The following is a 21,262-nucleotide window of genomic DNA, read 5'->3' as shown; positions in this document are numbered from 1 at the left end:
CAAACAAGTCCTTTATCTTGAGGTGATCCTCAATAATACTCTTACGTAGTCCCCACACATCACTTCTATTATCCAGAAGTTCCGGGTTCGTAAAGCACAACTCTATCCCTTAATTGGTCGGAACAGTGTTTTATTCATAGACAATAAGTTACTTATTTACAAATCCATTTATCAGACTATCGTTGTGTTATGCCAGTCCAGTTTGGGCGCATACTCGAAAAACTAATAGGCAAAAACTGTAGGCATGTCAGAATATTGCTCTTAGGCAGATTAACTAATGCAGATTGGTACATTAGAAATAAAAGGATCCATGAGGAACTTGGTATGGAATTGCTCAGATCTTACTACTACAAACTAGCAAAAACTTTTCATGCAAGGAAACACCTCATTGACAACTCCAGTGTTAAAATATGTGCCTATGATTACAGTGATTTAAATAATATGGATAGGCCTCTGGCATAGTTAAATACCATGTACATGCAAACCTACCTCTTTCTGATGCTAAGTACCATCACTTTTACGAACCTTTGTAATATTCTTGTATCTTGTGTTTGTATATATGTAAATTATTCCATTACCCTAGAATGCATTTTGTTACTGTATACTATATTCTTTTTGTATTACTTTTTAACATGGATTCAGGTTACTAATATTTGCATATACTTACAATGTATTTTTATACCAGCCTCACCAGCTCGACTGCCTCTGTGCCTAATTCAATTCACAGCTTATCAACTTCCCAGTTCATTAACATATCTGTTACTTCTTAATTGACAGACCTTATTCAAGTTAGGTTCTTTAATTTTTTATTAAAAAAACTTATATCCTTAATTGAATGGTTACTCTTCATTAACTTTCTAAGCAAGTAAAATTTTATTCTACAAGGGGTAGAGCCTAGGCTCAGGCACCCTGGTGTTGCAAGCACCTTTACATAGGAAAGCTGCACTGACGCTCACCGGATTTATCGAGTCTTGATTTCTTTTTTTTGGGGGGGGGAGCCAGCAAAACTGTCATGTATCACGATTCTGTTGTGTCTGAAATGGATCTCGTGGCAAGACTCTCCTGCGCAGCTGTTACAATCAAAGAAACTCCCGATGTGTTTGAACATGTCTGGCAATCAATGGTCCATCGGTGTCAGGCATGTTTGGCGTCTGATGGTGCAAACTTCGAACATCTGTTGTAACATTCAAGCTGTCGTACATCATTTGTATTCATGTCCAATAAATGTTTCAAATTAATCACTCTCCTGTTTCCTTTCCCATCTTCTACCTCTGCTACTACTTACCCCTGGCATTTCCGAACATATGTTCCTATTGAATTCTTAATCATTATGATGTGTCCTACCTCCCACAGAAGTTTGTCGAAACATTTACGGGACACCCTTTATAATTAGAGGGTGGTTAAAAAAGTGACTCCATATTGATTTCCATAAACTTTGAACTAGACACATATTTCGAATTAAAAAGCTTCTCGAAATAAAAGAGAATTTTATGAAAGCAGTTTCATCACTATGGAGGCAGGCTTCTGTAAATTAAAAACTCGCAAATGTATGAAAATTGAAATGTAACACAATTGTGACACCGTATTCTGAGTTGTAGAAGCCGAGATTTTAAAACCTGAAAAACTGAACGGTTCATATGTTACAAAACATTTTCCAAACGGGAACATTATATAAAAGAACGCAGAAGCCTAAGTGCAACCAAAACGGTTTTCCCACAGCAACGTTCATCATAAGCATAAATATGCTACTTCGATTCAGATCTATGTATCTAATAATTAAGTAAATCTTTTCATTTTTTAAAGTTTTTTTATGTAATTAATTGCAATCAAAATGTCCTTTGGTTGAAAATTCTGATTTTTATTGTTCTGTCGCCCGCGATACATACAGCAATGTTTAATTGTCCCTTTGTCTCTTAAGGATTAAATTAAATGAATGCGAATGAGAGAAATTGCATTGTAAATAGTATAAAATACAGCATATGGATTACTATGAAATTAATTTTTTCCTTTATTTAATGTTAATTACGTCTTACTCTCTACAATTATTAATTATGGCAAAACACTCGACGGCTGTCTGCCTAAGTGGAGAGATGCCTTCGCGGAGAAGGTTGGTTTGGTTGCTTTATTGAATTATGGCAAAGCAAGCGAAAGCTATCTGCCTAAGTGAAGGCATGCTTTCGTGGAGAATTTTCTAAGAGAATACATGTTACACATGCGAAAAATCACGAAGACGCAGCCAGCCCGTTCGCCGAGATTTGAAACCCGGACCAAGTTACCAACTTTCAGCTACTCCACCGTTCAGCAGCTGGTGGGCGCATTATGTACAGTACACGGTTTTATGCGCGATTAGCTCCTCGAACTTGCTAGTCGCTTTTCTGCGATAATTCTTCGACTCCGTCGTTAGTGGATATGTTACCGTGAAAGACCGAAATTGGAGAATGTCGACTTTCACCGGAGAATATCAACATTCAGCAAATACATCGGTGAAAGATCGAATATTTCACTACATTCTTGTATATTCGAACCCTCACCGGTGTATGTCGACAATCACAGATATGCTCTGGTGTCGAAAAGAGAGGTCATAAAGTGCCATAATAGTTTAAGTTGTTGCAATAAATAAGATTTGAATCACATAATTTAGTAAGTTTTTTATTACTGTTATTTTATTTTCTCATTTAGAACGTACTGTATAATTAAATAAGTTTTTAACTTCTATTATTTTCCTTTCTCATTTTGAATGCATTGTGTGTTTTAGGTTCTCATGTTCTTAAGTTCTTATTTCAAGTTTCAAGTGCGTTTATTCGCGACTGAATTACGGAGAAGAAAATATAATATTGTTATATGTTTAACATTCACCATTAGTACATGGTGAATATCGACATTGACCGATCTAAGTCAGAAATAAGAGTATTTGGAAAATATTTCCGACATACACCAAGAGACTATGTGAATGTTGACATTCACCGGTGAAAGTCGACATTCTCCAGATTTCGGTGTTTCACCGTAACAGATGTACATGCACCATTGTGTATAAACTTCTGCAGCAATCATCCGAAATTCTCAAACGGAGAAGCAACTTATTATTTAGTATAGAATCCATTAAGACCGCCCTACTGTAGAGAAATTATGCTACTAATATTTCAATTTCTCTCTAAGTTGCTAATACCAGCAACTCAGAGATTATTAAGTGATTAGTAAGAAACCTTTATTTGCTGATAAGTTAAGGTATTCGATGATAAGTGAAGAGACAAATTTTATCATGAATAGAAATCTTACCGGGAATTATGTTGCTAAATTAATTAATAGACCAATAGACCTTTTTGTAGCTCTTCGGTATGGTGCAAATATTATGCTGCATAATAGTATATTATAACACTTATAGTATAATGTAATATTATATTATATTATACTGAATTATGTTATATTTATATTTATATTATATAATATTATATTATATTATACTATACTATATTATATTATATTATATTATATTACATTATACTATATTATATTATATGGTTTACAACTTATAATTACTTTTGTTTTAGGGATACGCTATTAAAAACGTTTAGGGATAGCGGCTTTTTAGAATATTGTCAAAATGCTGATCATGTTTTCTTAACGAACGTGCTGCTATGGCTTTGAATCAATCATAGCAATCCCGATGACATCGTTTTCACAGCTCTCCTTCTAGATTACCGGATGTTACACTATGTTTCTTGTTCTTTTGAAGGTACTTTTAAGATGTTCTGTTTTAATTTGCAATAATTTTCAGCAAATTTACATGATCTCGAAGCTCGTTTTGCTATTGCTACGGATACAATATAGCAAGTATGGCGAGAACGTGATTTTCGTTGTCTAAACAACTGACCGGTCGCAGGAAACACTTGCATGATCAACTTAGATGGGTTTCTTTTCACTTACTTTATTACTTGTAACTTGTGTTCATAAATTTTGGAAATAAAATCATTTGAAACAGGTCAGACATTTTGAATCACCTTGCATTTTGCATCTCACTGAAAACAGCGAAATTGACTTTGACTTCATGAATATACAGACAATGTAATAGCATGATTGGAGTGCTTTAAGACGTAAATGCGACTTTCGTTTCAGCCGTAATTTACCACTGTTTTAAGCGAAAGGAGGAATTTATTTTGTCTATTATTGCTGACCTTGCACATGAGTCAGTTTTAGTCAACCAGCGATCTACTATTTTCAGTAATTGTGTCCCACAGTTGATTCTGACGGCAAACTACCCAAATATGAGGAGTGCTTTTATTTTTTTAGAACGAAATCCATTCTGTTTAATATTGATTTTCAGTCCTTGTCAATCAGCCGTTCTAAGTGTATTTCAGCTCTGACATAAAATGAATAAAATACTTTAGGTAACTTGGCGTATTTCTGTTTTTGAGGCTAAATCCATTAGTTTTTGAACTATTTAATGTCATGGATAAATTGGAAATAGAATACTTTCGCCTCCCGTCCACTATACACGTAAATATAGTTACTCATATCAGGCTTTTAGTATGTATGAATAGAAGAAAAATGAGGTGAAAATAATTTTAAGCTCCCAAAATATTTCATAACTATTTTATTATAAAAAAATTGGATTCTTTTGCCGTTTATTATGCTTTATAATGACATCATAACTTTCATTTCAGGGAAGGAAATGAAATGAACGACACAAAGAGAATTACATATAAAGAACTTTTGGAAGAAGTTTGCAAGTTCGCCAATGTTCTGAAGAATAAAGGTTAGTACAATTCTGTTTCTTCATCCACACAAAAGCAGTAACAGGGATAAAATAATAAATAAAAATTTTGAGATTTATTAACGTAAGTTTGGATACAGATTTCACGATCCTACAGCTAAATTATTGCTTTCAACTTGAGTTTGATTAAAAAGAGGGATATAGTAAAATAATAGTGGCTTCAGAGAGAAGTAAAGATATCACAAGTTATCATTTTTAGGGTAACACAAGTTAACGCTTTTTTATTTGGGAATATTATATCCATTTATAATATGATTCTATAAAAATATAACTGAAATTATGGCACCTTTTATTTATGACACATTTTAAATCACTGCATGAATTTTTATTCATGCATATGTTTGAAACACTATGTGATGGGGAAAACGAAAGATTAGTGAGATATATGTAAGATTACTTGCAAGATTTTGCGTCATTTTATAAGCCACATTTTTCGGCATTCAGTATTTTCATGGACTGCTATGATCATTTTCATTTTAGGCAATATACCTCCTCCATCCAAGTCTGAAATTTTAAAGATCTTGCTTAAAAGAACAATTAAAAAGATACAAGCGTATTAAATCTACTAGACAACTCTACTTACACTCAGTTTCTAACTACGTTACCTACACTAAATTTCAGAGCTTTGTACAACAGAATGTGAGAGGGATGGCAGGTTATACACGCTATGTTTTGTCAATTCAAGTATACTGAAATATGTGTAGTAATGTATGACTTTTTTTTCTAAATGGATTAAGAAATATTATGGGCTTATGTTATAAGAAATCACATTATCCCGTACAGTAAAATAACTTCTTTCACCCTGACAAATTCCACTTTAAACGAAGGTTTAGTCATAGAAATGCATGGGTTTGAAGAAAGTTAAGAATACGAAAGTCTCCTGAAATCCGCATACATTTCGATGGCACTCTGTGACGGAGTGAGGTGAAATCTTCAAAAATGATTATATTGGTTTTTACATATGGAAAATTAACATGGACATCAGGATATATCTAAAGAATTTTTTTTGGCAATTCCGTCATGCTATTGCAAGAAATTATTAGGTAGAGCTTTTATTTCCTGGAAGGTAATGTTCGATGATTTCAGCGATGGATAGTTTTCGAATTCATTGTTTAATACTTCTGACCCAACCATACTCAATAGGCTTGAAGTTATAAGGTATTTTCTCCCTCCTTTTGCATGCCTTCGTGGTGTAACTGGATAGCACGTTAGGAGGGCAATCGGAAGGCCCGCTGTTTGAATCCCGGCAAAGTCACTGTGGATTTCTTCAGTTTACTGATATTAAAAAAAAAGAAAAGAAAAAATAAATAAACCTAAAGATGCTCGCGTTCTGGCGAAGGCACAGCACACTTTTCACGTCTCTTGCTTCAAAAAACCTAATGACTGTAAAGCACCCAGACCCCATCCAAATTCGGTAAATTCTACATAAATAATAAGTAAATAAATATATTACAATGTCGCTTAGAAGCATTGTAATAGAATCTGTATTGTCATATTTAAAAAGAGCTTTTCTACCTATCTGAGACAGAATATTCTTAAAAATATTTTAACTCTTTCGCTGCCAATACGTTTCTTCGGCGAAAAAATTGAAATAAGTACTTTAATACATCAAATACAATACAAATATGGATAACACGCCGAAAAAAATAAAATATAAATCACCAGGGGTGAAGGGAGCAGTGGGACATATGTGTCCCATTGGTGTGTATAAAACACATATGTCCTAGTGGTACTGAAAATAATGACTGAAAATGAAACGAAAAGCTAAGTTATTTTTACTCAGATCAATTTTGCGAAAGATGTAATTAAATAATAAACACTCATGTATAATACAGTGCGAAACAGTTTTTATAAAGTGCAATTTTGCACATTGCGCATACAGCTTTTGTCCTTTTTCTCTTTGGCACAGCGTATACATCTTCGGTAAATTGAAACTTCTACTGGCAAGTGATCGCCCACACTCAACAAAAATTTTGATGCATCCATGGCATAAACTGCTGACTTATGGAACAAAATAACGTGGTCAGCAGAATGAGCTAAATTACTGTTTCTTTTTTCAGCCTTTTGCGTGTTACCTTGCATGTTTTGTGCTAATACATTAGGAAAAATATCATTATAGTCCGAAGCAGCCGAAGACTCACATGATGCATATTCAACATGTCACAACTTTCGCTTGGGCGACCCTGAAGTACCTGGATTTTCTGACTAAAGCTTCTGATATGACGTTTTTTCAGAACTCTTACTATTAAAGGAAACTTATTTTTGACATTTTGGTCTGAATCATCCAATTTATCATCTGAATCCGTTTCATCCAATAGACGCTGAATTTCCTCAGCTGACACTCTTTTCCGTCTACTCATATTATTTACAGGTCCAAAAGGCACAAAGGGAAACCATGAGAAAGGAGCTTCAATATATATTTTCATAGCCAGTAGGACAATAATGTACCAGTAAAGCATATCACTGGGACACTTATGCCCTGTATAATCGATTAGTATAAAAATTGCAATCATTTGTGAGATTTCAAGTGCACGAGACTTCACTCTGTAATACAACGAGAATAAATGGATTCCAGAGAGAGAAAAATACCGCGCTTTGACAAATTGGGTCGAAAAACATTTTTGGGAAGTTTCTGCTGCCGTCTGTTGGGAGGAAATCATAGTAAATTATTAGTGTTACGAAGAAATACCACTGGGACATGCACTCTTATTAATGCAACGCATTTTTATCCCATAGGGTCATTTCAAACTGCCCTCGGGACATGTATGTCCCGATGGCTGCTAAAGGGTTAAATTGTATTAGCAGCACAAGAAGCCGACGTCGATGCTTTTTGTAACACTAATTTGCTAAAGGCTATCGATACGTATTCTGTCTTGTTGTTAGTTTTAACCTCTGCTATGAATTATATCATTTAATGCTCTTTTGTTAATTTCTTTGGGTCTTTTTTTTTTTTTTTTTTTCTATTTTTGGATTTTCTAGCATAGTCTAATGTTCAGAACGTAAGTAAACGCTACCTTTTTCATTCTTTTTTGGATAATTTTGGGTTTGAGCTATCACTACCAGTTTGTACACTGAGTCATTTTTCTCTATTCAGATAAATATCTCTTGACTTCGTTTAACTAACAGGAGTTTGTGAGAATTGGCCATTTTTAAAAGATTGAGAGTTTTGATTTCCTCAAAAAGCAAAGGAGTTCTATTTTTTTAATTAATTAGTTGAATTATTAACTTAATAAAAGTTCAGCTATTAAGAAGTTATAGCTATTTTTATGCTCTGATTTTACCGGCTGGTATTTTATCGGTAAAATAATGTTGTGACCATTTTTATTACAATCACTATTGCTGGCGTCTTTATAGTGCATTCAACTTTAATTCTTGGATTTATAGTCGTTCGTTTCTCTTTTTTTTTGTTTTGCATACCACTGGTTTTCTCTTTTGTTTATTCTTTTAAGTAAAGCTGTTATTGCTTGTAAATCGTATAACTTGTTTCACGATTTTATAAGCATATCGAGTTAGTAAGTCGAATAAAAGCATCACTAAATAAAACAGTTTTAAATTAAACTGTAACAATAATTAAACATTATTAATCTTTCTCAAAACTTTTTAGAATTTAGAAATGGAATTCTTAATTAAATTGGTATTTGACACCTCTGGATTTTCATGCGCAAAAATTGAAATACTCTTAAAAGTGCATCATGTCATTTTTACGTAATCATTAAAATTTATACTGAATGCGCTATAACTACCAATGTACTTCCAGGGTATTTTAAGACACATTTCGCCTCTCTAAAGAAATTATTTATATTTTGCTAAGTTTTTCTTGAAAGACGATATTCTTTTATGCTTCATATGTGCTTATAATAAAAACTGAGTTTATGAAAAAGTTAAAATATTAAACAGTTTTCTTTATTTGAGAACTGCAATTTCAGAATAAATTCGACAGATTATTGTTATTAGAATAAATGCTAACAGGTCAAAAAAGGGATAAGAGAGAATTTAGCTTTTCTGTTTTCACATTAATTTTTAACAAATCATTTTATATATCAAAAGTGTGCATACTCTCGTTGAATTTATTCTTTCCCATTTCTTTTCATTTTTTTAAAATTAATTTTTGCAGGTCTCAAGAAAGGAGATCGCGTAGCTATATACATGCCGATGATTTTAGAGCTGGTGATAGCCATGCTGGCATGCGTGCGCATTGGTCTTGTTCATTCTATAGTGGTGAGTAAATGCAAATGCATGTTTGTCATACATAATAGTAGCACTGTTTTACATATCACCTCTTATGGGGTATATTCTGTCTTCAATTAAATTATAACCAAATAAAACCTTGGAAATGTATTTATCAAAGCTTAAAATCTATCTCATTTGGCTTTACGGTTTCAGTTAGGCATAGAAAACAGAATGAACACCGACATGGCTGTCATAATATCAGCAAAGAACGTGAACGTGGGAAAAGATGGTCCCATTCATGTTCTTTGGTGGTAACGTTGAAGAATATTGTATTAACTAACCCAGCTGAACTATACTATTATTTTTCTTGTATCACTTGAGTTTTGAATTGGATATTAAAGAAGTAAATATTAAATCTGAAAAATGGATACGACGATGGCGAAAAATAGTCAATATAACTAAGAATATATAGCTGAAACATTACATAGTTCTCAGGCTAACTTTCGTGGTGATCTGCTTTCTATAGCTGTTGTATAAGGTGTTTTCTCCCTCCTTTCTGCATGCCTTTTTGGTGTAAAGGTAGCACACTCGGAGTGTATTCGAGAGGTCCAGGTTCGAGTCCCGCAAGGGCATTGCTCATTTTTCACATCTCCTGCTTCAAATTAACCTAATGTCTCTACAGTTGAAACAAGTAAGCATTAAATGAAAGGGTTGATAAATTAAATCATCCTTTCATAAGTTTATCTTTTTTTTTTTTTTTTTTTTGTAAATGACGTGAAATTAATTGTAGTGAATTACAGTATAGTTGTGAAGCGAGCGTCATCTTAAAGGGAAGTTATACATGTGGCTGCTCGAAACCTTATGTTAATCAGGCTTCATGTATACGAAAAAAGTAATCTATATGATTTATTTTTCTTGGGTTAATATTATATTATATGTAGCGTTACAGACACCTTTCAGCGGCGCGAATATTTTTTGGTCAGATAAACATTAGAAATCATATTTGAAAATGATGAAAATTTATCAGACAAATATAGAAATATCATTACTTCAGTGATGACGTCATTAATCGACGTAGCTGACGTTATAAATGGTATAGATGTGTATGAAGAAATCTCAGCGTTTGAAGCCTTATTAGTAATGATAAGGTTTCAAACGCTGAGATTGGTAATGAGATTAGTAATGAAGGCTAGTTTTCTGGGTTAAATTAATAAAAAGTTATTTACAATCAACTACGTACTATGAACGGGTAGTTAATTCAGCATCGCTGTCGGTATAGAGTGATACATACAGCATATTAAATATTCTTTCATTTCTTTAGAAAAAATAAGAAATTTGGTGCAATACGTGTGAAAAAGTCAGAGCGTGTTTCCAAGGTCTTATCTTTGTTTTCAATAGACAGTTCAAAAACTTTAATTAACTTCATTTAGCGTGTCTTTTTCTGTCTTTCTCTTTTTATGATTTTTTAAATATCAAATCATAAAAAAATTGCATTAAAAATACAAGTAAATATTTGAAGATTTTAAAGACTTTATTTTAATATTATTTACTCATTAGATTTTTATTGCAGAATGTAGTTTTTGCATATAAACGCCAAGTACCTTAAAGCCGCATCTGGTTTAAAGCTTTAAATTCTTTTTTATTTAACTTACTCTGTTTCGTGGACGTTAATTTGTTTTCAAAGATGAATATTCATTTACGAGAAAGAGATTAAAGAAATTTTAATATTTCATTAATGATTAATATTCCTTTTCCGTAGTTTGGTGGGTACTCCGCAGAATCACTTGCTGAGCGAATGATGGATGCGAAAGCTTCACTTCTAATTACTGCTGGTGAGTGAGTAAAAGCATGCTTTAATTCATATTTGAGAGGAAGGATCATTTCATAATACGGATATATTCTTGCAGAAAAAGCATTTTAGCCGTTTGCTAATATGGTATATTTAGCGCATAGAGGAAAAAATGCAAAGTATAATTATTTTCTTTTATGTTTTATTATAATCAATTTTATTAAAACATATTTACTACCATTTAGTAACTTAATCATTTGATGTGTTATTCATTCCATAAACAATAAGCGCGGTAAGTGATTATTGTTGAATTTCTTTTTATTACCATCCGTTTTGATAAAGACAGCAAAAATTGATCTGTTTATCTATTTTATTATTTTATATTATTTTTTCCCTCCAATTTTAACTGATTATAAACTTTTATCTTTTCACGTATTATGTGCTTAGCAAGGATACCATTTGTTTTTCTCTTTCTGCAGCAGAATATATTGTTACACATAGATATATATATATAATTTTATACATACGTAGATAATTTTAATGAAATAATATTTGAAATTGTTGTATTTTTCTGTATAATGTAATATGTAAAATTTGAGGGAAACGATGCTCTATCGAAAAAATAAAAATACAGAGGCAAGACTATTTAATATTGAGTAAATGGAGAGCTATCGCCAAGCTAACAACGCTCTGGGCAACTAGTTTTTCTACTCATATTAGAAGAGAAATTGCCAAAAGTCGCCAAGCCTGGCGACCATTTGACGACATTTTGGCCTTGTATAAATGTAATGGGTATCGTAATTGAATAACAGTTTTGGGTCCTCTATGCAACTGTAACCGTATCCGGCCTGCATATGCCTTCCAGTTATTTGGGAAGTACTTAGATATCTCTCGGCGGCCGGGGAAAAACTGTATAAGACCGGGGAGAGCATCAACTTCTCAGTTGTGTGTTATTAGTTCAGTGAACTTTATCTTTTAGATGGCTTTGCATTGCACTCTGTTTAACGTTCTTAGTAGCTTAAAGTGTAACTACTGATTATACTCTGTGATACTATGAACTTCTACGAGTATTTCCGTGGAAAGTTCCAGAACTCTGGAGTGTATCTGTTCTTTTGATAAAGTTTATTACATTTAAAAGATACACTTCAGAGTGATAAAATAAATTTTACCAAAAGATACACTTCAAAGTTTTTTATAAAATAAATTTTATCAACCTCCCATGGAATCTGTGTTCCTTCAATCTATTAAGAACCCGTACGCACGCAAGAATATTTTAATAAGAAGGTTGCCACTGTACTCTGGTTTTCGCGTAAAATGAGATTTTCTGTTTCTTTTAGCTATTTTCTCACTATAGCATAATGGTTTTTTAATATTAATATTTCATGCTTTTGTTCTCTTTGATGGGGAGACTTAACTCTTCATTTAAAATATAATATCATACACATATGCGTAAGAAAAAAGTATGTCAAGCAAAATTTTGTCTTTAATTTTCAATAGTTCTTTAATCTTAATTTATGTACTTCCCCTTTCTGTCATAAAAATAGCAACTGCTTATAATAAATCGCCGTTAAATTTTTGTTACTATATTACTATATATTTAAATATACAATATTATTCTTTTTCAACATGATACCATACTAAAATTTTCTAGTATTAGAAATTTAAATTTTAATAACTAGGAAGAATAAATTGTACAATGAGTTTTAAAAAAATTCAGATATCGTTTTAGAAAACTTATTAAAATTTAATGAATTAATAATTATAATTTTGCATTATTGTTAAAGATCTTGAATAATTTTCAAAAATTTTGAATTATTTTAAGAATCACGTAACAATGATACATGAATGTAATTTTGAATATCGAAAATAATCCAATATTTTTTGCTTATTAATAAAGAAACTATTAAATGTTGTAATATAGAATATTGTTATAATTAGTGTGAACTTAAAGTAATTTCAAGTTATGGTGCAGGAATATTACAATTATTTAAAGAATGATTGAATATAAAGCTTAGGCTATGTTGTAAGGATTGCTGGTTAAAAATCAGAGGCGAATTTTTACATCTGAATAACTCTTTCTCTCTCTTTTTTTTTTTTTTTTTTTTCATGCAAGAAAATTTTAGGGCTACGAAGAACGAATATGATATATTTTTAAAATTTAATGTTTTATAATGAAAACTTTTAATACAGTTCTCAGAAATCCAATTAACTTGTGCAAGGGAATGGAGCTTTTCTCAAGTAACTGTTCGAGCAACCTTTAACCACTTGTGCAATAAAACATCAATAAGTCAAAAAAAGATATGCCTTACTTTGGTCGGAATTGTTTGTTTTAGAGAAATGCTGAGTCTTCAGTTTAGGAATTCGAAGAGAAAATATATAAGAATGAATGCATAATTTCAATAAAATATTACAATAATTAATATTGTAAATATTTGCGATTTGTTATAATGTCATTTGCTATCCCTGAAAAATCAAATTAATTAGTTGGGCTTTAACAGAAACTTTATGAATTGGACTGAATATTAGAATTTTAATTAAACTACAAAAGTATGCATATTTTAAAAAATATAATGCACAAAATTCAGCTTCTCCAATTATTTACAAATTAATTCTCTTAAAAATTCATGATTTATGTTTTCCATATAATATTTCTCTTCATTTTTACAGTTTTAATGCTTTTTCGCTACAAATGCTTTTCTGTCGCCAATACGTTTTGGCTTTGAATGTGGGGGTATGTAACATAAAATGTATATAAAGCAAAATTCTAAATTTAATTTGCAACAGTCCATAATAAATCGCTCTAAGCTGAATTATTTAAAAATTAATTCATACCACAGGATCTTGCACAACGCTACTCATGCAGACACTTACATAAACGCTTCAGCGAATACGATTTCAATATAGAACCGAAATCAGTCTTAATATCCATTGGAAGAGAAAGCCTTTAGTAAGTTGAAGTACTGAAAGAATGTCTTCAATGGAAACCTCTGGCGACTTCCTCCTAACCCGAAAATAGAAACCGTTCATAATTTCAAAACAGCTGCAGATTCACGATTGTCTTGAAGAACATTGGAATGCATCAATATTTTGCTCAATCTCCTTTGGCCTCTAAATATAAGGCCATGTTTTTAAGGGGGGTGGTTCTTGTTTTGTTTTCCTGCAGAACATATTGCAACGATCATTGGAAAGCAAGAGGCTTATTATTTGCTTGTCTGAAACACATCCGGTATAGTAGTTAGTGACGCTGATTGACATGCCGATGGGCCCCGGGTCGAATCTCGGATAAAGCATGTATGTTTGTAAGCATATACTGTTTGTGCGGCAAGGGGGGCACTGTTCACGGAGAGCCAAAAATCCTCTCGAGAGGTTGTTGGTAGGGGAAGAGGGGAGTTCTCAGCAGGGTGTTCTCCCTCAAAATTGGGGTGGAAGTTGAACAGTTTGCAAGGTCCAGCAATAACTAATACGTATCTATCGGAATGCTTAAGTGCTTGCTTCAGCTTGTACCTGTTTACATTCCTTTTGCTATGATTTACATTTTTGCGCTTTTGTTTTCAGTTATATTTTGTTTTACAATATTCTTTATTATAATGTTCTTAGTTGGATTTAGGCCGCTGAGGTGGAATAAAAAATTATCATTGTTTTGTTCAAATGTCATCTTATGATACTAACTGCAATATTTCTTATGGACTTTTTTTTTCCCCCTTGTTTAACAGATGGAGGCTTTCGTGGACCAAAATTAGTGAATTTAAAAGAAATCGCTGAAAAGGCGGTTGAAATATGCGTGAATAAGTACGTGTGTTCCAAATTTCTTTAGTTTGAGCTTTAAACAATTTACTGTGAACAATAATTATCTGAGCTTTATGCTTACAGAGGACATAAACTGAAAGCAGTAATTGCTGTGAAGCATCTGGGATCTACAAAGGAGGGTAAAGAAATGCATCCACATACACAGGTACAATCTAATAGTCTAATATCAAATCATTGCATGTCGGAAATTAACATTTAATAGATTTTAAAAAATATTTTTTTTTTATTATAAATATTTATTGACTAAAATTCAGACAACTTTTCTTCCGTTTGAGATACAATTTTCTGCTCGTGTCTCAATTTCAGACATATTTCTTCCTCTTAGTTACAGCAACTTTTATTTTGATGAAATGATTTACAGCCTGGTGCAAATGTATGCTATATTATATGCTACATGATTTTAGGAGTTATTATACTTTATTAAAAGAATTTTAACGTTATTAAGGAGCGAAAAGTCTTTTGACTTTTCGAATACATAATTTTTTTGTTCTTAAAATTTATTAAATTAAATTAAAAAATTAATTTCTTAAATTTACTTAGTTAAAAAAATTCGAATTTTCATTATTCATTAAATTAGCTTGTTATTTGTAACCGAACAAATTCATTGTATTTAAAAAGCGTATTTAATTATTAGTTCATATATTACGCTTTGCGTACCATTTCATATATCATATTTAAAAAACATTTTGTTTAATTACATCTTCAGAAAACTGCAAGCAGTCTGTGTTTCACTTAAATACGGGGTGCAGCAGGGAAACTTTCTTATTTGAAACGCGCGTCATCTAGCGACATGTATTCCGAGAAGGGTGGGATGGCGCTTATTGAAAAGAGCGGTATCTAAAGTTTTATGTAATGTAGGTTTAGTACCGATCATGCAGTGGACGAGAGAGGAGCACGCGTTCTTCGTTGAGTCGTATTTTTCAACGTACTGCATTTTCATCCATATGAATTGGCAGTGGTGCAAAAACTTAATCCACGCGATTTTCTTTCACGAAAAAATGCAAGCAAAGCTGTTCTTGACAATACGCCTTATGATGCTCTTGTGTTCTTTAGCGATGAAGCTCATTTTCATCTTTCCGGTTGCAGCATGCATTAAGCAAAACATGCGATATTGGAGTGGCACGAATCCCCGAGAATTTCATGAGCAGCCCCTCCATACAGAACGTGTGACTGTTTGGTGTGCATTGTCCAGAATAGGCATCATTGGACCATGATTTTTTTGGAGAACATTTCCCTGGACGCCTTATCTCCTTATGAGGCTATTGTCAGTGGCCAGCGCGATCGCCTGATTTAGCCCAGTGTGATTTCTTTTTGAGGGGCTATCTGAAATCTGTAACGTCCAAAGACCCTAGCTGCTATCGAAAACATACCCGTTGATATGCTGGTAAAAGTGGAAAGAAGCTTCAAAACTCGACTATCTCAGTGCATTGACCAGAACGGAGGCCACCTTAATGATATTATTTTTAAACCGTAATAAAAAAAACTTTAAGTGTCTCTCTATAAACTTGGAAAAAAGTTAAACTGATATTGCTTATACTGTTTGTGTTATTCATTTTTTAAAATAAGGTAGTTTCCCTGCCGCACCCTGTATTATTTTACATTATGTTTCAATTCTTTTAAAGATATCTTCCTTAAATAGTAAACTTGCAGTTTAAATAAGTAAGCTATAAGTTTTTTTGTGTAATTCTTAATTAATTGATTTCATTCATTTTAATGCAGAATAGCATGGGTTAAGGACGTAATTTAGTATGGCACAGTAATCGAAAGCTAACTGTCATCGGGAAGAGACGTTTTCAGGAAAGGATTGTGTAAAGAAACTAATTCATATATGTACATTCAAATATAATGTTTGGTTTATTACGAAGGCTTAAAATGCATGTAGATACAAAACCACTCATCATTTAGTATCATAAATATGCACGGATATTTAAAAATAAAGACTTATTCATTTCTAATGCTTGGTGTTTGTAATACGTATAATATCTGCAATGATGATAACATGCGGATAAAACATCATCCATCCAAATATGGGAAAATAAGCAGATGATTTATCTTGCAAGCAGAAGAAATAAATTTGCATATAAATAAATTCAATATAGTGCTAGAAGGGTACTTTTTCTTCTTTGTATATTGTATGATTATCGCAATAAAATTTAAGTTTACTTTATTGTAAGAACCAAATATTATAACGTAACAGATGTGCTTTATTTGGCAGCTCATATTAATGGTGGAGCTTACTATCAATAAGACTTTGATTATTAGTTAAACTTTTGAAACATCAAAAGAGCTTTCGTATACGCAAAACTGATTTCCTACAGCACGGGATTCAGAGCCTTATCACGTGTCAGTTGCAGTTATTAAACTTTTATTTTTCCTTATTAATTACTTTGCCTTAAACGTACGTCTCAGGATGAAGCTGAACTACATAATTTTTGCTTTCTCCAGGGAAACTGGAATATTGATTGTACAGTTACATTCTGGCACAATGAAATGGCAGGCGTTTCGAATAAATGCGAACCAGAATGGATGGAAGCTGAAGACCCATTGTTTATACTTTACACAAGGTAACATTTTAAAAGAAATGTTTCAGTTTTCATTCAGATTTTTCTTGCAGCATAGAAAGACCCTGTTACAAAACCAAAATCTGCAACCGATTTTTATTGCAAAGATCTCCCTCTCTTGCTTTCAGGCCAAGAAATACGCTATACCTTTTCTTGCCTTTTTTGCTCTCAGTTGTTTTATTTTTGTGAATTAAAATAGAAGAAAATTTTACTCAGGGACTTTCTGGAAAAAATTACATATTTATTTAATGTGAGAAAAATACGAAAATTTACTATCCTTCTTTTGATAGAGTATTAGAGTTCAAGAAACTTCTTCAAAATTCTACTATACCAATTCATTCACTTAAATATTTTCTTAATACTTCGATTTTTGATCTAACGTTTTTAATGATGTAATCAAATGCATTAGATTTCTTTACATTCCTAAAAGGGACAATGTTCTGCAGTAGTATCAAGGTTTCTTTGATATAGTCATTTAATTCTGTATTTCATTTCTATTTATTAAATTCTCCCCTGGCATTCACTGATTGAATGCCAAATATAACTGATGATAATAACTGAAAAATAATCAGTGAAGGATAAATTTCCATTCTGAAATTTCTGGAATTGAATGTGAACAAAAATACCAAAATTATTTTGGTAAATTATTAGATATCGACAAGTATTGCTATAAACGTATAAGGTATTTCTCCCGCCTTCTTGGTGCATGCCTTCGCGGTGACTTCTTAGCATTGTCGGAGTCTCCATTAACTGGAGTCGAGTTGATAAGTTCGATTCAATGTTTATTGATTTAAATACTTCAGTTTTTTAAACACTCTTGCTAATATTTTGTTATTATAAACTAATATTTTGTTAATTTTTAGTTGTACTAAAGGCACAGCTTCAATAAACCTTCATTTACCTTTTACCTTTTGTCTGTTTATTGAAAGTTAGTTTGATATCTGTTTAGTTGCAAAGTTGGCGACCAAATGATGAAAAAAAAAATGTAATATACTTCGCGCACGCGCAGTTAAAAGTTATTTTTATATTTCACTAAAATTAAGTTTATATCTCATCAAATATTTCTGTTTTTATTTCATATTTCAGTTTGAGGTTTTGGTTAAACTTTGTCATATATTCTATAAATTTTGTTGAATCTGGTTGAAAATTGTGCGTGTTATAAGCACGTAAAATATTTTGCAAAAGTTACACAGCGTTTCCTGGTTTTTATAATACAGGATTATTAAAAATATTTTCTTAATCATTTTGTTGTTGGTATTTTTGTTGGGAAGTTTGAATATGAGCGTATAATTTACATGGTTGCAGTTACAGAACAATGTGGCAAATATTTCTCTAGAAATTTGAAAAGTTGTCTGAAATCCAAAGTTTTTGGCTACGCAAAGTAGTATATCTAAGAGAGTGGAGTGGAAATTTAAGTCAGTACTGCTACTGATTGTTACATATTTGTCCTTACAGATGGGCCAAAAATGAAATTTAGCAATAAAACTGTCAGTTTTAAAATCTATGATATTGGCGAGTTTCTTTCAAAGATGACATTTTACCCAAAAGGTTTGTGAAAGCAGAAAGAAGAAAATAAGAAAATTAAATTTGCCTCTATTCGCTTTAGGACTATAATGGCATTATAAAACTTCTTACGGTGTAAAAATTTTGATTATATTATGCTCTGAATAATTTTTATATATAAAACCAATGTTGCTAGAAAATTATTAACATAATTTGTATTACTTACGTTAACATATTAATCCATATTTAAGTATAATAGTTATTTCATATTACTTAATTTATCAACCGACATCACAACTTTGCTAAATGAAGTTAGCGATATCTAAATTGATGATTTTGATAACTTTAGTGTTTTTGGCCAAGAAACATTAACTTTTGATTTTTATGCTACTGTGACCAATCATGCTGGAACTGATGATGAATCTTTTAAGCAGAAGAGCCCATTCGAACAGTGATTACCAAAATACAGCTGATATCAATCAAAATTGATTGATATTAAGTGAAAAGGGTTAAAAGGCTTCCTAAACAAAACTTAAAACTGCAAGGCAAAAGTTAACTCTAGGTATATCATATAAAAACTTACTTTTTAACTCAAATTATGTTAATATCAAACCACAATTAAAATCTGAGTTCATATGATTAAGACGAATGATAAATGCAATAACTGTTACAGTGTTTTTTTTTCTATGTCTCTGTAAATTTCACTAAATTAAATTCACTTTATGCTAATAAACTGAGTTCTGAAGCACTCATGTGATCTGTTTAAAATTTTACTTATTTTTCCCGGCAGTTGACATTTATATATATATATATATATATATATTTTTTTTTTTTTCAGGGACTTGAAATTTCTCTTCATTTTTTGTTTATTTTTTCTTTTAGTGGTTCAACTGGAAAACCGAAAGGCATCTTACATACTACTGCTGGATATATGATATACGCTTATACTACATTCAAGTATGTATTCGATTATCATGAAAAAGACATATATTTTTGTACTGCTGATATAGGATGGATAACTGGTCATACCTACGTTACCTACGGCCCATTACTCAACGCTGCAACTTCAGTGATCGTAAGTTCTAACTCTTTATTAGTGCACTTTTGTTAGAAATGAAGTTGCGCAGATCCCAAATTACTCCAACAATTATATTTTATCCTCGTCTTAACCAGCAGTGATTTCAAAATGTTTAAGTCTTTTGGAAGAGCAAGAACCGCGAAATTGTTGAAACAAAACTGTTGATGGCCTGATTGATACTTAGTGTAACTCTTACTATGATCATTTTATGTGTTATATCACACATTTTTTCCAATAATCTTTGTTTATTTCTGAAGCATCTTTCATTTCTAAAAAAATTATCTCGTTGTAAATAATTAATGTGTTTGATAAGGGAAAAAAAGTGTTGAATATGTATTTATTTCTGAAATTTATACAAATGAAATACTGGACATGTTTGAGACTAGTTAAGCAATAGGGAAATCGTATTTCAGTCCAGGTACAAGTCCAATAAATTCCTGATTTGATTTGATTTATTTCTACGAGTTAACTAAATTTTATACTAAAGGGTTGTACTCAAGGGAAAAGTAACCTGAAATCAGGGAGAAAAGTATAAGCTGAGTGTTCCATGCAATGCATTTTCCACAGATAGTTTGGTGAAATCACATTAAATGCTATAATTTAAAAATAAATTAACATAGGTAGAAATAAATAAATGCCTTTCTAAATGAATGTCTAATGAAAATTTTAATTTTTTCCTTTCAATATAATGTCTTTCTTTGCTTGCATTTTGGTTTCAATCCATTCTCCACTTCCACCTCTCTCAATGATACGTGTTAAATGATTCACCTGGTATTAACTCGATTCAGATACTTTTCACCAATACTTTTGAATTTTGAAGGCAAAGGAAATAATGAAAATTGTAAAATAAATTTCCTATATAACATTAATCTGATGAAATAATGTGTCAGGTCTGAGCACAAATCATAGTTTATTAATCTATAATATTATTATGACCTTGATAATAAAACAATTTAATCATGAAAATGTTTCATTCGTATGTTAGAATACAATCTATTCAGCAAAGCCTTTAAAATTCAGAAATTAAATTGATTTTGTCACTCAGTTCTAAAAATATGGGAAAATTGTATAAGTTTTTTTTATTGTTGTTGTTTTGTTGGTGTTCCATATATGTTCAGAAACTCTTCTAGAGGTAGACGGTAGATTATTTCTTGAAATTTTATTTTCGAATAAACGCTTAAAAACTGCACAACTAGAGTTTCTAGATTAACTGATATTTAATTATTAATTGCTTTGCAAAAGTTAATAAAGCTTATATACAGAGAGCGGAAGGAAGAAAAGAACATGTAAAGTCACTAGGTTATTTCGAAGCAGGAGATGTGAAAAATGTGCAATGTCCTCACCGGGACTCGAACCTGGACCTCTCGAGCACGTTTCGAGTGTGCTACCATTACACCATTAAGGCTACTGTTGTTGAACCGTAGAAGGAGGGAGAAAATACCTTATAAACGAAAAAAGTAATTAAAATATGAATCGTTATAAAATTTTTATATAACGCCAGAAGGTATCAGGAGCGCTATTTTTGCGCTATACTTGTATTCGTCGGTGCCATACCAAAAGTACGAATTTGCACTTTCTGCCAT

General features: G+C 31.8%; 1 protein-coding gene across 1 annotated transcript in view; it reads left to right on the top strand.

Annotated features, from left to right (window-relative positions):
- The window catches only part of LOC118199882 (acetyl-coenzyme A synthetase, cytoplasmic-like), an 85,104-nt gene that overhangs the window by 26,560 nt on the left and 37,282 nt on the right, over nucleotides 1-21,262 (top strand). The window contains exons 2-8 of the mRNA XM_035371743.2: nucleotides 4,662-4,753; nucleotides 8,886-8,989; nucleotides 10,701-10,773; nucleotides 14,444-14,519; nucleotides 14,601-14,682; nucleotides 16,983-17,101; nucleotides 19,484-19,676. Of these exons, the coding sequence (XP_035227634.1) occupies nucleotides 4,662-4,753; nucleotides 8,886-8,989; nucleotides 10,701-10,773; nucleotides 14,444-14,519; nucleotides 14,601-14,682; nucleotides 16,983-17,101; nucleotides 19,484-19,676 (739 nt within the window). The remainder of the gene's footprint in view (nucleotides 1-4,661; nucleotides 4,754-8,885; nucleotides 8,990-10,700; nucleotides 10,774-14,443; nucleotides 14,520-14,600; nucleotides 14,683-16,982; nucleotides 17,102-19,483; nucleotides 19,677-21,262) is intronic.

Source organism: Stegodyphus dumicola, chromosome X2, assembly GCF_044657685.1.
Source record: "Stegodyphus dumicola isolate Sdum_Otavi_A_Nest chromosome X2, ASM4465768v1".
Lineage (NCBI taxonomy): Eukaryota > Metazoa > Arthropoda > Arachnida > Araneae > Eresidae > Stegodyphus > Stegodyphus dumicola.
Note: the sequence above shows the minus strand (reverse complement) of the source record. Positions and strands in the feature narration are given on the sequence as shown.